This window comes from Syngnathus typhle, linkage group LG3 (assembly GCF_033458585.1).
Source record: "Syngnathus typhle isolate RoL2023-S1 ecotype Sweden linkage group LG3, RoL_Styp_1.0, whole genome shotgun sequence".
NCBI lineage: Eukaryota > Metazoa > Chordata > Actinopteri > Syngnathiformes > Syngnathidae > Syngnathus > Syngnathus typhle.
The window spans coordinates 11,508,171-11,523,972 of record NC_083740.1 but is presented as its reverse complement, the minus strand read 5'-3'; the positions used below and the strand labels follow the sequence as shown (position 1 = coordinate 11,523,972).

The window sequence follows — 15,802 nt, the reverse complement described above, 5'->3', positions numbered from 1 at the left end:
TTATTTTTCAACGTCTCCGGATGACCACGCCGCGTTGAAAAGAAAAGGAAAAAAATGTTGATATACACTCCACGTCTTCATTGAGCTTTTGATTTAGATCTTGGGGAGCCCAGGCCATTGAGCATCAAAGAGACACTCCATCGATCTGAACATTTGCACTTGTGGAATAGACCTTTCTGTAAAAGTAATGACAGCACTAGAATTCAGGGCACTGAAACAATTAAGGGCTTTGGGGAGGATGAGCTTTACAATAAACTGGCCCGCCTATTTTTGGATATTGACTTCCTGTTTTGTTATTTTCATCTCAGCTTGGCTAAGTCACAGAAGGGAGGCAAGCATTGTAATGCATATTGATTTCTGGCTTGGTTTGTCACACTCTCTTGTCCCCTAGTGTCTAAAATGATGATTATTTGCCACCAAAATTCTTATGCGCATTCCTACTCTTTTTCACTTTAACCTGTGAAAATATGAAAGTGTTTTGCACAATATTCTGGATTTACTTATGTACATCAAATGTGAGCGCCTATGAGCAAAACCCACCATCACCTCCACAAGATAAAAAAAGATACTCAGGGAGTCCCCCGCCTACTGCCCGATGACGGCCAGGACAGGCTCCAGCACGCCCGCGACCCCCGTAGGAACAAAGCGCTACAGAGAATGGATGAATGGCTGGATGGATGGCTGGATGGATGGCTGGCTGGCTGGCTGGCTGGCTGGCTGGCTGGCTGGCTGGCTGGCTGGCTGGCTGGCTGGATGGATGGATGGATGGATGGATGGATGGATGGATGGATGGATGGATGGATGGATGGATGGATGGATGGATGGATGGATGGATGGATGGATGGATGGTTGGTTGGTTGGATGGATGGATGGATGGATGGATGGATGGATGGATGGATGGATGGATGGATGGATGGATGGATGGATGGATGGATGGATGGATGGATGGATGGATGGATGGATGGATGGATGGATGGATGGATGGATGGATGGATGGATGGATGGATGGATGGATGGATGGATAGATTATTGTTGTTATTGTTGTTGTTGTTATTATTATTATTATATTCCAGTTAAACCCAAATAATATTCATATTTTTTTTATTAGATCAAACAATAGTTTTTGTGTCTGTCAAGTGTTTCTCCAAGCACAGCACATTGAGCGTCAACAGGAACCTAGGATGGAACTGTTTATTTGTCCAGTTTCTGTTACAATGACATCATACGTATTTGCTCATTACAATCATTCATGTTAACAGTTATAAGTAATTACAGTCAGCAACAAATGTTTTCATCTACACCTCAATTGAATTTATGCTTCTCTCTACACATAATAATAGGTGTTGAAATATGTTTGAATACAACAACCACCGTTTGCACATATACTGCATGTATTAGGTGACTCGCTTCATCTTCTAAAAGAACATCATTAGTTTCGTTTCATCTATGCTATTTTCTAATAAAAATGAATGTTCCTGAACAACACTCAAATTTAGCAAGGATGTTCAAGAATTACAGCGCTCTCTGTAATTCTGCGTTGTTTAATACTCACAAAAAATGTCATTGCATTTAGTTGGGAGCAGAAAGTATTTTATGAGAAAGATAACAACAACCTGGCACTAGCCAACTGAATTTTTTTTCTCCCGTCTAATTATTGTAATGGTGACAACTAGTAGACAAAAAGACACAAAAATAAAATGAACAAGTTAAACATTAATATACTAGATATTACGACAATCACACAACTCAAAAGGACACAATTGAATGATAACAATCCTTCTATGATCATGATAATGACAATCTGGCATTGGCCAACTTAAATGTTTTCCTCCTGTCTAATAATTGTAATGGGGACATCTATTGGACACAAGACAACGCTAAAATAAAATAAACAGGTCAAACATTAACATACTTAAGATTCTGATGCTCAAACAACACAAAATGACACAATTCAATAATAACAATCCAAATGTTGTTGTTTGTATTTTCTCCATTACCAAGGTTCGACTGACAGTTTGACGAGTGATGTGGAAGGCACACGGTCAGGTCATGACTGGTTCATCATCACCACTGCTCCATCTGGACCTGTAAATAAATAAATAAATAAATAAATAAATAAATAAATAAATAAATAAATAAATAAATAAATAAATAAATAAATAAATAAATAACAGGCAACAGTGGAATCTTCAGGACTCTGAAAAACATTCTAGGGACTCTTGCAAAAGATAACAAACGGGCTTTCCAAAAGCATTTGCTTACTCTGTGTTTCTACAGGTGCTGCTGCTTCCTTGCTTTCATTCATCTTGTCTCCAGTATCCTCAAGGATTTCAGATGGCTGATGTTACGGCTCCGAGTCACAACGAGGGACAGGTTTTGAGTTTCCCAGGGTGTCTTTTATTCGCCTTCCACTTCTACACAACCGCCTCTTTCACCTCTCCGCACCTCTCTCCCTTTCTCTCGTTTTTCACCCTCCTTCACCGATCGCGGTGGTGCCTTTTCGGGGAGTCGGAGAAATCAGCATTCACAAACGAAATACATGCAGCCTAGTTAAACAAACACCAGAACGATCACCATGACAAATGCAAACACACAGAAAGAAAATAAATAAATGGAACCTCACTCAAACACCGGTGATCCCATCGAGAGTCCCACACCCTCCCCCACTTAAAAAAAACAGTGTCATCCTGACCTAACACTCACATCAAGGTAACATTTTTTTTCTTGTTTTTTTTTTTTTTTTTTTTTTTACACATACCCTGACGAATATACATTGCAGTTGTGTATACTCCTGAAAAAATTCAGTGTAAGCATTCAACCACCCAACATTTTCAACAACATTTTCAATAAGACCGGCATACACATGTGGCATTTGTCCATGTTCATGTTACAACCACGTTTGTCCGGTTCCTACATCTTCATATTTGGCTGTATTTGCCACCATCAATGAACAACGAAATACATCGGTGGTATAGTTCCAATAAACAGCGAGCTATGACATCCCAAATCATGTATATAAACATAAGCATTCAACACCAAGGTCGCCAGAACCCCCTAACATCTAAACATTTAGTAGCTACTGTCCTCTCTGTGAAAGTCGGTTGACCCAGCGTATTGTAAGTCAAAATTTGTGGCTTCCGTCTTTCCCTTTTTGAGTACCACCCTCTCTGCTCTGCCGCTCTTGCGTCTTCGAACTCCGGCTCCTCGGATATATCACCTGCATCTGCAGTGTACTCAACTTCCCTACCAGATGGAGAAGGGACTATCTCGACCCTTTCCTCCTCCTCAGCTTGTCCGGAACGCTCTTCCTGCACGGAAGCATCCCTCGCGATCTGTGGGACAAATTCTACTGCAGTGGGGTCCAGCAAACGCAAGCCGTGCGGCTCATGGACAGACCATGTGGCAGCATCCAATAAGTCCTCATCTAGATCCACCTCCCTTTCCGCCTGCTGCATCTGTTGTGCCTTTGCTCTCCCATTTTCATCAAAGTGTCTTTGTTTTGTTTTTTTCTTTTCCACCCTCTTATTTTCCTGTGGAGTTAGTGGAAGAAAGTCACAGGGCAATAACAAATTCCTGTGTAAGATCCTTGTTCTACCTGTGCCATTTTCTGGCTCTAACTCAAAAACTGGACTGTCCTCACCCTTTTGGTGTTTGATGACGTAAATCTTGTCTTCCCAATATGAGCGGATCTTTCCCGGGCCTCCCTTTTCAATGACATTTCTGACAAGAACACGGCTGCCCACCTGAAGTGGTGGACCATAGATTTTCCTGTCGTACTGTCTTTTACCTCTATCGGCTGACTTAACTGCATTCCTGGAGGCGATGTTGTAAGCCTCAATCATCCTGCTTCTCCATTTTCCCACATAGTCTTGGTAGGAGCCCGGGCTTTCTTCCTGCTCAATGCCAAATAGAAGGTCCACCGGAAGCCTTGGTACCCTACCAAAAAGTAAGAAGAATGGTGAATAACCAGTGGCCTCATTCGCAGTACAGTTGTAGGCATGTACTACTTTGGGAAGGTGTGTTTTCCAGTCCAATTTTTGCTCTTCGGTAAGGGTTCTCAGCATAGAGAGGAGAGTCCTATTGAATCGTTCTGTTTGTCCGTTCCCTTGGGGATGATATGGAGTTGTGTGAGATCCCTTTACACCGGACAACTCCTTCAGGTGACTTAACAGCTTGTTTTCAAATTCTCTCCCTAAATCGTGGTGGAGCTTTTCTGGGAAACCAAATCGAAGGCAAAAGTCATTGAACAATCTTTCTGCCACAGTCTTTGCTGATTTGTTGGTCGTTGCATATGCCTGTGCAAAGCGTGTATAGTGGTCCATGACCACCAGAATATACTCGCAACCCCCCTTACATTGTTCCAGATGGAGAAAATCAACTGACACTAGCTGAAAGGGGTGAGTGGTTACGATATTCTGCATCGGTGCACGCGCTTGCCTGTTTGGTTTCCTCTTCTTCAGACACTCGCATACATTCATGACAAAGTGTTCAATGTCTCTTTGCATTTTGGGCCAATAAAAACGGTCCCTTACCAACTTTAGTGTTCTCTCTGAGCCCAAGTGGCCCATTTGTTTGTGCAGTTCGTCCAATACAAGGGGGTGATATATCGAAGGGAGAAGCAATTGTTTTTTGGTTGCCGTTACTCTGAACAAGGTCCCATCCTCCCTGATCTTGAGCTTGTCCCACTCTCTGGCCAACGCCTTTACCTCCGCACTCTCAGCGTTCAGCTCATATGCTAACGGTCTCCTTTTTTCCTGCAAGTGACGATATATTTGACCTATTACAGCGTCCTGCCGCTGAGCCGCGCAAATCTCTTCTCTGGTCAATGGCTGAACAGTATGTGGTAGTCCCTCCGCTCCTGTTTGCTGCTGAAGCACATCTAAGGAAATTGCGCTAAAGATAGGAGTTTGTTCAGCTTGCTGTGCTAATATGCCCTGTCGGGTGGCTGTTACCACATCCTGGTCGACAGACTGGGTACAATGACTCATATAGTCCTCAAAGTCAATGGCCATCCTCGATAACCCATCTGCATCTGCATTCGTTTTGCCAGGTCTGTATTTTATGGTAAAATTGAAATCTGCCAATTCTGCTACCCACCGCTGACCAGAGGCATTCAATCTGGCCGTTGTTAATACATAGGTGAGCGGATTATTGTCTGTGTAGACCACAAAAGATGGTGCGTGTAACAAGTAATCTCTAAAGCGCTCACAGATGGCCCACTTCAGTGCCAGAAACTCCAATTTACCCGCGTGCATGTGGTAATTTTTCTCCGGTGGTGTTAAAGTTCTGGATCCATAAGCGATAACTCTTAATCTTCCATTGCGTCGCTGATATAGCACGGCTCCCAACCCCGCTTGAGAGGCATCCGTGTGTAGCACAAACGGATGATCCAAGTCTGGGTAAGTTAGGATAGGAGGACTAGACAGTTTGTCAACCAGAGAACACAGAGCCTGATGGTGAGTGTCTGTCCATGTAATCGAGACAGAGGATGACAACTGTCCTCGACTGTGTTTGTTTTACCCTTTTCCTCTTTCCCTCTGCCGCTTTGAGTCTTGGGGCACATTGGAAGTGGTTGATGGCGCTGCTAGGAGTTCGTACAACGGTTTGGCAATGCGGGAAAAGTCTTCTATATATGGCCTGTAGTAGGAGAGAAAGCCCAAAATTTGCCTCACCTCCCCCACATTACCGGGCTGCCTATCTTTTAGTGCCATCACAGGAGCAATTTCTGCTGGATCCATACTATGCCCTTCTTTCGACACAATCCTGCCCAAAAACCTGACTTTAGGCTTGAAAAGTTCACATTTACTAGCACTTAGTTTGACACCATGCTTCTGGTACCGTTGCAAAACTGCCCTCACGTGTTCCACATGGTCCTGAAACGACTTACTGTGAACTAAATTGTCATCAAGGTAGGGTAGACAAATGTCATCCCGCAACCCCCACAGACATTCCTCCATGCTTCTCTGGAATTCGGCCGGGGCAGAGCTGAGACCAAATGGGATCCGTACCCACTGGTACAGACCCCAAGGCGTGATGAATGCTGTGAGTGGCTGACTTTCTTCATCCAAGAACCCTTGATGATATGCTTTCCCTTGATCAAGCACGGTAAACCATGAACTACCCGTCAATGTATCAAGCATGTCTTGTATCCTGGGAATAGGGTGTCTGTCCGGTACTGACTTGCGATTAAGTTCGCGGTAGTCTACACAGAGTCTAAGCTCTCCCGATTTCTTTCTTACACACACTATTGGTGAAGAGTACGGTGACTTGGACTTCATGACCCAACCTCGGTTGATTAAATCCTGCAGATACGCTTTTACCTCCTGGTGTAGGGGTTTTGGCACACTAATGTATGTTTTCTGGACTGGGGTATGGTCATGAAGGGAAATATGCATGCGCAGAGTCGGAATGCTGCCAACATCATTTTCATCTCGAGCAAAGGCCTTGCACTCTTCGCGGAGCATTTTCCTCACTAACTGTTGCTGCTCATTAGTTAGATGGTCTAGCATTAACGGAGGGTCCCAACTTTCACTCGCGTTACGGGGAGAAGACGATGAACTTTTGAGGTCTGCCTCGTTTCCATCCATTTTTGGCTTGCTCGCAAGCTGTAGAGCTGCTGGATATACATCCTTGACCCCCTCAACATGTCCCAAATTAATACGTGGATACAGAGTGATATTCTGACTCGAGGTATTAGTGATGGGTACTGGGACCGTGGTTGAGTTGCCTCTCTTTGCCTTAAACAGTACTTCTTGTATAAACAATCCTTCAGGCAAACTCTGGTTGGACTCTGGGCAAAACAGCATAGCAACGTCATCATCAACCTGTATATGCGTGCGACAGCGAACAGTGGTAGTTTCATTCGGACCTAAGACAATTTTACTTCTTCCCGTTTTTACCTGAATCACCTCGTTGACTGCGTGGTGTGTATGCAGCAACTGGATAACAGTCTTAGCGGAGACCATGTCCATGTCAAAAGCATCACTCACAATGTTAGCTGTACATTCACTCTCAGTTGAGCCTTGTTTTACGTGCTCATTAATGACTTCCTCGATCACATTGAACCCTATGATAGGGCTCTGAGCCACATTGTGGTCGCTGGACACGAGGACAGGCACTAACAGGCCAGAACTTGAAACTTCTGTGCCCGTTATCTTAAACTCAACAGGAACCCACCCAATAAATGGTATTTTTGTCTGATTTGCGGCCAGTCCATTTAGAGGTTCTGGTCCCAATAGTTCCTCAATCTCTCGAATTGTGGTATAGGGCAAGTGCTCCTTTCTCCATTTATCATTTATCACCGTAGCTTGTGCGCCTGTATCCCACAGGGCTGTAACTGGTACATTATCAAAAGTACACTTGACCATCCTACGTCTACCAATTAATTTGACAAGTTTTCTCCCTTGCTTATTTTGAAAAATATCAAGTTTACCCATGTGTGATGACCACCCTTTTTCTCGCCTCTCACTCAAATGATGATCCACCATTCTTACCGCGGTGCAGATGTGTTTGTGTTCCGGCCAGTGTTGAGTCTGACAGGCTTTGGAACAGTACGAGGCAGATGAGCAGCTTGTGCAGGTCTGGAGCAGCGTGTCACCTTGTTCCTCTCGTCGACAATGGTGGCAGTAGCGGGACTCCTGATGAGTTGGCTGGGTCACTGCTGGTCCCATGGCAGCGGCCCTCTGGCGTTTCCCTGAAGTCGAGGGGGAACTCGGCATCCTCTGGATATGTGACCTGCCTGGCCACACTTGAAGCAGTGGGTGCAGTTGTCTCCCTCGCCGTTGTCCTGGCAGGTCCTGCAGCCTCTCCTTCTTTGGGTGTTGTAGGTTGGTTTCCGGGCGGGCTGGAACTTGCCGGCATTCAAGGAATTAAGTACCATTTGTTTCATCTCTGCCACTTCAGTTTTTAATTCAGCGACCATGGCCTGTACTTCCGGTGGAGCTGCAGCCCTCTGGATTTTCTCTTTCACTACTGCTGTGTCCTGGGATGAAGTTGTGTGCACGCCGCCCTGCCGTTCCTCCGAAGTTTGCAGCTCATTAATTCTAGGTTGCTTGATGCCGCTCCTCCTTAGCTTGTTTAGCCGCTCAGCTTCAAGGTTAGCTGCCTCATTGAGCCTTTCGATCAGTCTTTCATCTGTTACCTCCAAATTGTCAAGAAGTGATTTCAGCTGGAATTTAATGTTGTCATTCAGAAGTCCTGTGGCCACTGATCTCAAAAATTTCTTCTTGACCAGAGCTGCATTGTAGTGTTCAGCTGGTTCTCCTTTGGATGCATATAGGAGCCGATCCTTGAGCTCAATGGCCCTGAATAGAAAGTCCTGGGGCGATTCTTTGGGCTCCTGGGAAAGGTTGATCAATTTTTGATACAAGTCGGATGTATCATCTTCCCTATAATGTCCTCTTAGTATTGTTTTTAACTGAGAAAGGGTTATATCAGTCTTTAGTTCAAGCATATCTCTGAGTTTAAGCCCTGGGCAAATAGCTCTTATAACCGCTTCAATCACTTCTGATTCGCTGTGGCCCTTACGAAGTCCAAGTTCCATTTGATGGAGCAAGTTGGTATAGGACAGCCTTTCGCGCTGCCCACCTTCACCGATTTGTCCACAGATGCGAAACTCCCTGAAAGAAAATAAATAAATGGAACCTCACTCAAACACCGGTGATCCCATCGAGAGTCCCACACTGATCATCAGTGGGCATCATCGCCTGTGCCAGGGACTGGTCGGACTGTGGTTCAGCAACTGAAAGGATTTCCATGTCTGACTCGGTGTCAGCTTGTGGAGGCTGACTCGTACCTTCCTCTTCTGAGGCAGTGACTGTCTTTTCCTCTGGAGCTTCAACTTCAGCAGCGTCCTCTACAAATGTCTCAGCTACAGGCAACTCTTTGTCCACTGGAGCTTCAGCAGAAATACCTGCCTCCTCAGTGGTGTCTTCTTCAGGTGGGGCCTCTTCAGGTGTGATGTTCTCCTCTGGATCTGGAGTTGGATTCTGATCATCATCATGTATCCCTCCTGCATTTTCTTCCTCTGTGGGACCAGAAGTTGTAGTTTCCTCAGACGGCACCTCCTCCTCTTCTTCAGTAGCTGGAGAGGAGGCTTCTGCTGACTCTTCTGCAGACACATTCCCTTCTGGAACAGCCGTTTCATCACAACTCACCACCTCTACAGCGCTCAGCTCCTCTTCATTAGTGAGAACAACCGTTTCATTTGAAGGCTCTTTCGCCATAAGATCTTTGGTTTCCTCAAGGTCTTCAGGTTGTAACACTTCCAACACAGAAGCCAAACCCTTTCCATCGTCTTCTATATGACGGACAGCTCTCACCAAACTGGACTCCCCGACAGAAGCTGCTGCAATTTCAACTGTGGAGCCGGCCAGTATTTTTACAGCTGTAAGAAGATCTGGCAGAGCCTCTGAAGGACAGAAATTGAACAACTTCAAACTTTAAGTTAAACATGTGATCAGTCAATGACAAAGGTTCACTGGAAAAGGCGAAGATCTGAACTCAAACAGTACGAATACAAATAAACGTATTTCTAGGTGGACTTCACTGCACTGAGGATCAACACACAGAAGCGGAGCCCAACTGAATTTTAAAGAGGAGGACGAGGCATGTCGACGATGAAAGCTTTGTGTTTGAATGATGCAGCGCTTTTTTGTTGTATGCGCAGCAAAACAAAGACGCATTTTCAACTTTGTTTCACAAGTATTACTACAATGTATGCATTTGCGTAAACAAATCAGAATGGGAAGGTCACTAGAAGAATAGGATGATTGATGGTGACGCTCTTAAAATGAGATAACGGTGATGGCAAAGGACGCAGACAGACAACCAGTTATTGATATTCTTAAACCTAAGTACAAACACAGACTGGTGGATTCTAAAGGGAATCAAAGAGAATTTATTGTGCAGAAAGTGATCAAACTTGGTAGATATTAACAAGACTGCAGATCACCCCCAAAATAAAGTGGGGTTCTACTCAAGCACCCATTTAAGAAACAAGTTGGTGCAGGACTTGCCTCTCTTTAAGAGGAAGTCACCCCAAAAAGTATTTGTAATAATATGTTGTTTGCAGCCCAACTATGAGAAACACAGTGTTCTGATTAATGTTTTGTTTATGGAGTATAAATACAGCAGAAAAAATCCACCTGTTTTTATCCATCTCAGGGGCCAGCCATTGCCACTCGCTGTCGACTGAAAATGACATCACAGTTACCAGCTAAATCTTAGGTCACAACCAATCACGGCTCCGCTTCAGAAAACTGGTGAGCCGTGGTTGATTGGTAAGACCTGAGATGGATTAAAAAGAGGTGAATTTTGCTGCATAACTCATATTCTACAAATGCGATATTAATCATGATGCCATGTTTAGATTCATGGGGCACATACAACGTATAATTTGTAAAAACATTTTTTGTGTTGACTTCCTCTTAAATTTCTGTACCAACCCAAAAAACACAGAATCATTTATGAACGCTCAAAAGTTTAGAAAAGTGTGTACATCTAAGTGAACAGCTTAAGTCTCCAAAGAATTAGACGGATCAACCACATGCTGCTTCATTAATAAAGGAAAAGTTATAATAAATGCTTCTGTTTCTTTCCTTATTCTATGTTGGGGGGTTTTGAGATGAATCAAGAGGAACTGAAGTTGTGGCCATCTTCTCTAAGCAAACGCTTAAGGCATCATGCTGCCATATCTGCACAAGGAATAGTCTCTGCCTCGGTGGGGGGACTAGGGGGGAGGGTCTTATCCACTAATGGTGTACCAGCACTCGCAGGCGCCTCTGCTGTCGCCTCCTCTGCTGCCGTCTCGTCTGTGGCCTCCACAGGGGTAGAAACAGCTTCAGCCACTACAGATGGAGCTTCTTCCTCAGCAGGTGGCTCGACTTCATCCTCAGTGGCAATAACCTCAGACACCACATCGATATCTTCAAGTGTTACGGTCTCAACAATAACCTCGCTAGTGATATCTGCCACAGGCTCTGAAGATGCAGCGACAGACTCTGTGACCACTTCAACTGGCCCCTCTGGCTCCTCGACTGGGGCGGATTCAGGTGCCGCAATCGCTGATTCAGCAGAAGCTTCAACTTCAAAGATGAAGAACAGAACAGAATAAATTCTCTTTTGCACTTGTGAACTTGGTGAAGATTCTTTCATTCATAATAATTTGCAAGACTGTATTTTGATCATTATGATATTATTGTAATTTTCCCCCAATGTACGTAAATAGCACTAAGAATTTAATACCCATAAAAGAAAAAACAACCGATTAATATCATAAAACTAATCTTTTAAATATTATTAATTAAAAAATTATATTTTTATACGTATAATGTACCATATATGTATTTTCATTCCTCATTATTTAAGACATAAAACAGCATTGACAACAACACCATTGTTAACAATCCTCATTATTTATTATTGTTTATTTTAAACACCTTCCCAAAAAAGTGACCTATGACACAAAAATCTCATCATTCAGCTGCTCCGAGTCCAAAACAAGCATAATGAATTTGAAGACAGAAATTGGTACGGACATGCTATTGAGGATGATTATTCTAGCATGTTTATTTAGGCGGTGCAGCCAAAACAGAATCAACTGATCTAGTACTCTCCGTACTTTTCTGTGTGTAAGGCGGTAGCTGACCCTTTGTTGTGGAGCCCATGTTGGCGAGTCTTTCCTCATAGCGCTCACTGTCACCAATGACCGTCTTGTAGGCCTGTGAAACAGGACAAATACAGTACATTTGTTGCATTATGGAAAACAACAACTGATCAAAAATGCGCATGATTGGTTAATAGAAGCCTCTAAATTCGCAAAAGGCCTGAACGTGAATGGTTGTGTGTGCGCACTGATGGGCAGGCCATCAATTCAAACTGCATCGCACTTTTCACCCCATTGAGCAGGATAAGAAAAAAGACAATGGATAGAGCGAAATGAGCTATCGTAGCAAGAGTAGCATCGTAGCAGATATGTAATCCAAAAGGTATCCTGCAGAGGGTTCTCCATCCGTCTGTCTGTCTGTCCATCCATCTGATCTGAAAAAACAGCTCTGGCCTAGTGGTAGAGTGTCTGCCCAGAGACTGTATGGTTGTGGGTTCAAACCCCGGACGGGTCATACCAAAGACTATAAAAATGGGACCCATTGCCTCCCTGCTTGGCACTCAGGATTAAAGGTCTGAATTGGGGGGTTAGATCCCCAAATGATTCCCGAGCGCGGCACCGCTGCTGCTCACTGCTCCGCTCTCCCCCAGGGGATGGATTAAAATCACACGGGGATGGGTTATATGCAGAGAACAAATTTCACCACACCCAGATGTGTGTGTGACAAACATTGGGACTTTACTTCAATCTTTTAATCACTTGTGACCCTCTGTTGCGACAAACTACTGGAGAAGCAAAGGTGGTATTTATGATATAATGACTGAAAGAAAATACAATTGCCCCGCTGGTTATGGGGGAAAAGAATTGAGAAAAACTTTCCATTATGAACTAATTTAGATGGTCTTGATTGAACAGAGCTGGAGTTTACAAAAATAGCTAGGAAATGTCATGTGCTATAATTCGGAACTAATTTTGGGTAAAATATTTTTAGAATACATAGATAATTTTTTAAGTAAAGATCCCATTTTTTTTTAATCTAGATTCAAACACTTTTGTTTTGTGCTACAACTAGACAAAATAAAATTGAGGATTGAAGATTTTTTTTAGTGTAGGTTATGTATATATATACATGTATTTTTGGAAATGTATAGATTCTGTAGCCAAATAAAGTGTTTGTAGCACAACTTGGCCAACATATCTGTTCCAGTATTTTTTTAGTATAGACATATGTGTATGTATACACACAGACTTTGTTAAGGTTCAGTGGGTACGGCGAGAAAATAGTCTACTGCAAATATTATACATTGCCTAACTTTTCATACCAATTTCCCAAGTTAGAAATTGTTGCGTATCCAGGCAACCACCAGGACTTACATATACAACTGCAGCAGTGAGCCCTCCTCCACACAAAACAAAGTATGTCATGTTTGTGGAGCCACCAGGAACCCCGAAGGCCATGTGGCGCACTGGCGCTGCAGATTGACAAAAAAAGAACAAAGTACACATGTTAATGAAATGCTTTATTCATAGTGCGATGAAGTATTTGGGGAAAAATTCCAAAGTGAAGAGCGACTTGGTGCAAAGGCCAATTGCACTACGATAGCATCAACATGTTCCCATTCTGTAATCTTGTTACACAATGTGGCCCTGCTTATTTGGAGCCAAGGAGATGGAAAGATTTTGCAACAGCCAAGTTAAACACTAAACAATCCCCTAAATTAAATATCCGGCAGACCACACAAGTAATTTGAGATTGGGATCAAATACAACATAGTCAGGGGATTTGACTTTTTGGCAATCAAACTGTCACCCAAAACAACGCTGCAAAAAGCTTCTTAACAGGCTATTGTTATCGCAGAGGACAGGTGAAAGTGGCCTGTTGCCAGTGTTTAGAGGATTGCCAGGGGTGCATGCAGAGGAGGCCATAAATAGAACCACCTTAAACCCAAACCACTTTAATCTCATGTACTGTTCACACACAAACATTTTTCTGCCAGCACAGATAGGTGCATTCGAACAGATACTGTAGATGATTACTGAGATTAATTTGTATGTGCATCGGTAAAACCAGGAATTGAATTATCTATGGGATATATGGTTGGTACAATGTGTTTAGATGCTTCTCAAATTTGATTTGAGCGTAGCATTTTTTTCAAAATCTTTTGGAAAAGAAAGACAAGTATTCAGAAGATTAACTTTGTTGTGTGTGTTTTTGACCTCAGACTTGCTTAAGGACCTTGCTTGTTTGGCAACCTTAACAATTGGCGACTGTATCACTGATTGAGACACATTTTGTGATATGACGGTATTATGCATTACTATTGCGCCACTCAGTTGAGCAGCACCACCAGGTCTTGAATTCAGTATCTTCAATATTTGTTCAAGTCTCGCATGTCCTGAGTTCCAACTCTGCACTTGACAATGTAGATTCTAAAAAAAAAAAGTGCTCAGACTAAGGTACCCACGCAAATTCACCATGTATTTGCAAATGATCTTTTCAGGAAATATTTGTAACTTTGATGGAAAGCTCAAAATCCTACTATTCTCTGTGACTACATCAGTTATTATCATGTCTGTTTTTCTCCCAAGTAAAATGTCAGAGGTCATGACGTTCCAAAACGTTGGCGCAGAAATTAAAACAAACTGTCTTGACTCTTTTGAATGCTGAGATGCTCCTCCCCTCCTAATACCATGACGCTGCAACACATCGAAAGGCCAAGTACAAGTTATTTATAAAGGTAATCAGTTAAGCTCCCTTACAAAGTGAAAGCCTGTTAAAATGAACATGCATGCCGGATGAAAGCAGGCAAGATGGCACCTGAAGGCGGAGGGGACACGTGTGGGGGAGTGTGCTCTCTTGACACGTATGCCAGATGTCATAATGGCAATGGTGCACAGTTGCATATGATACAGCCCTTTTTCTCGGAATAAGAATGCAATATATTGTTGGAACTTTATTCATCCTGGATGGATGAATTGTTCTCACGCTTTTGGGGTCCTAGACAGCCAGATCCTATCGCAGCACTTTTTGTACAAAAAGCAGGGTACACCCTGGACTGGAGGGCTTTATTCAGGAAATTGGAAACACAAAGCAGTCGAAGCAGTTTTCCCTTCGGCTGAATTCCACTTGCTCAAACCCCAGAGTAAATGATGATCTAGGCAAGGATGCGTGAAAAGACAATGCTTTGTGAAAATAAAAGCCCTAAATCCTTTTTAGTTCGCATGCACTGTGGGCGTTGTCATGCAATCATTCTAACATGTTACAAGCTAATATATGGACTTTAAATTCATGTTCATTGTCCTTTGGTACATTTACATAATCTAAAAAGATCCAGTAATGCAATGATCTGGAAAATTGTGAATTCTTGCATCTCAAATAACAAGCCAAACATAACTTTAAGACTTTAAAACTGAGTGTGTAGTTTGCATTGTTCAAATCCAATGCACAGGACACAGTGTTGCTTAAGCAGGACACTTTGAAAACTAAATGCTGTATTTCTACAACGCATACCGTCTCTTTAATCATTAAGCCGATAATCAAAAGGAGGATTACATACATTTGCTCATAGTTCAACCCAAACACATGTATGTAAAAGTTCCATTATCTCCTAAAGAAAACAAACAATTACATACGTTGAACACGTCAGAATGCAACAAGTCTGGTCTCAGCAATTGGATGATGTAAAAGTCACTTAAGTCAAACTCACCTTTTGTACATGTCGGTGTGAAGAACCTCTGAGCTACCGGGCTGAGTCTTTGGTAAACCCGTCTACAGAACATTTTGCTTGATATAGGCAGAGACCGACAGCGAAACGCCGAAAGCTTTCAAGGACTACTTTTGAGCCTATCTCTCTCTGACAGTCGCTGCTTGCTCAGTGTTGATGGATAAGACGTCATAACAAGCTGTTAAAAAAAACCTCACTTGAATGCTCCCTAGCGGCCAGTCGACGCAACGGTAAGATTTTGTGCTTTTGATTCTGGCCAAAATGTTTTTATTGGCTGTGATTTTTGGGGTTATAATAATTGACTAATGAACTAATAACAACAGTAATATAAACAGTATTGTATGACAATATTATTGCTATTTTGATGGTGAGAATAAGCGGTCATGAAAATGGATGGATGACTTATTTATTCATATTATAAGTATTTATTCTATTTTTAAAATAACTCACAACAATAATTTTATATATATAC

At 42.8% G+C, this 15,802-nt stretch overlaps 1 protein-coding gene across 2 annotated transcripts; it reads right to left on the bottom strand.

Annotated features, from left to right (window-relative positions):
• Positions 1–1,446: 1,446 nt before the first annotated feature.
• Positions 1,447–15,494, bottom strand: LOC133151920 (fibrous sheath CABYR-binding protein-like). Of its 2 annotated transcripts, none has more exons than XM_061275335.1 (7): positions 15,313–15,494; positions 12,980–13,077; positions 11,621–11,720; positions 10,764–11,084; positions 8,687–9,409; positions 2,263–2,343; positions 1,447–2,085 (listed from the first exon to the last, which is right to left on the bottom strand). In XM_061275335.1, the coding sequence occupies exons 1-7, from the start codon at positions 15,383–15,385 to the stop codon at positions 2,048–2,050; spliced, it is 1,434 nt and encodes a 477-aa protein (XP_061131319.1). In that variant the 5' UTR covers positions 15,386–15,494; the 3' UTR covers positions 1,447–2,047. The 2 variants fall into 2 exon arrangements, with proteins under 2 accessions (XP_061131319.1, XP_061131320.1); XM_061275336.1 differs by having other exon boundaries at positions 11,648–11,720.
• Between the last annotated feature and the right edge of the window lie 308 nt (positions 15,495–15,802).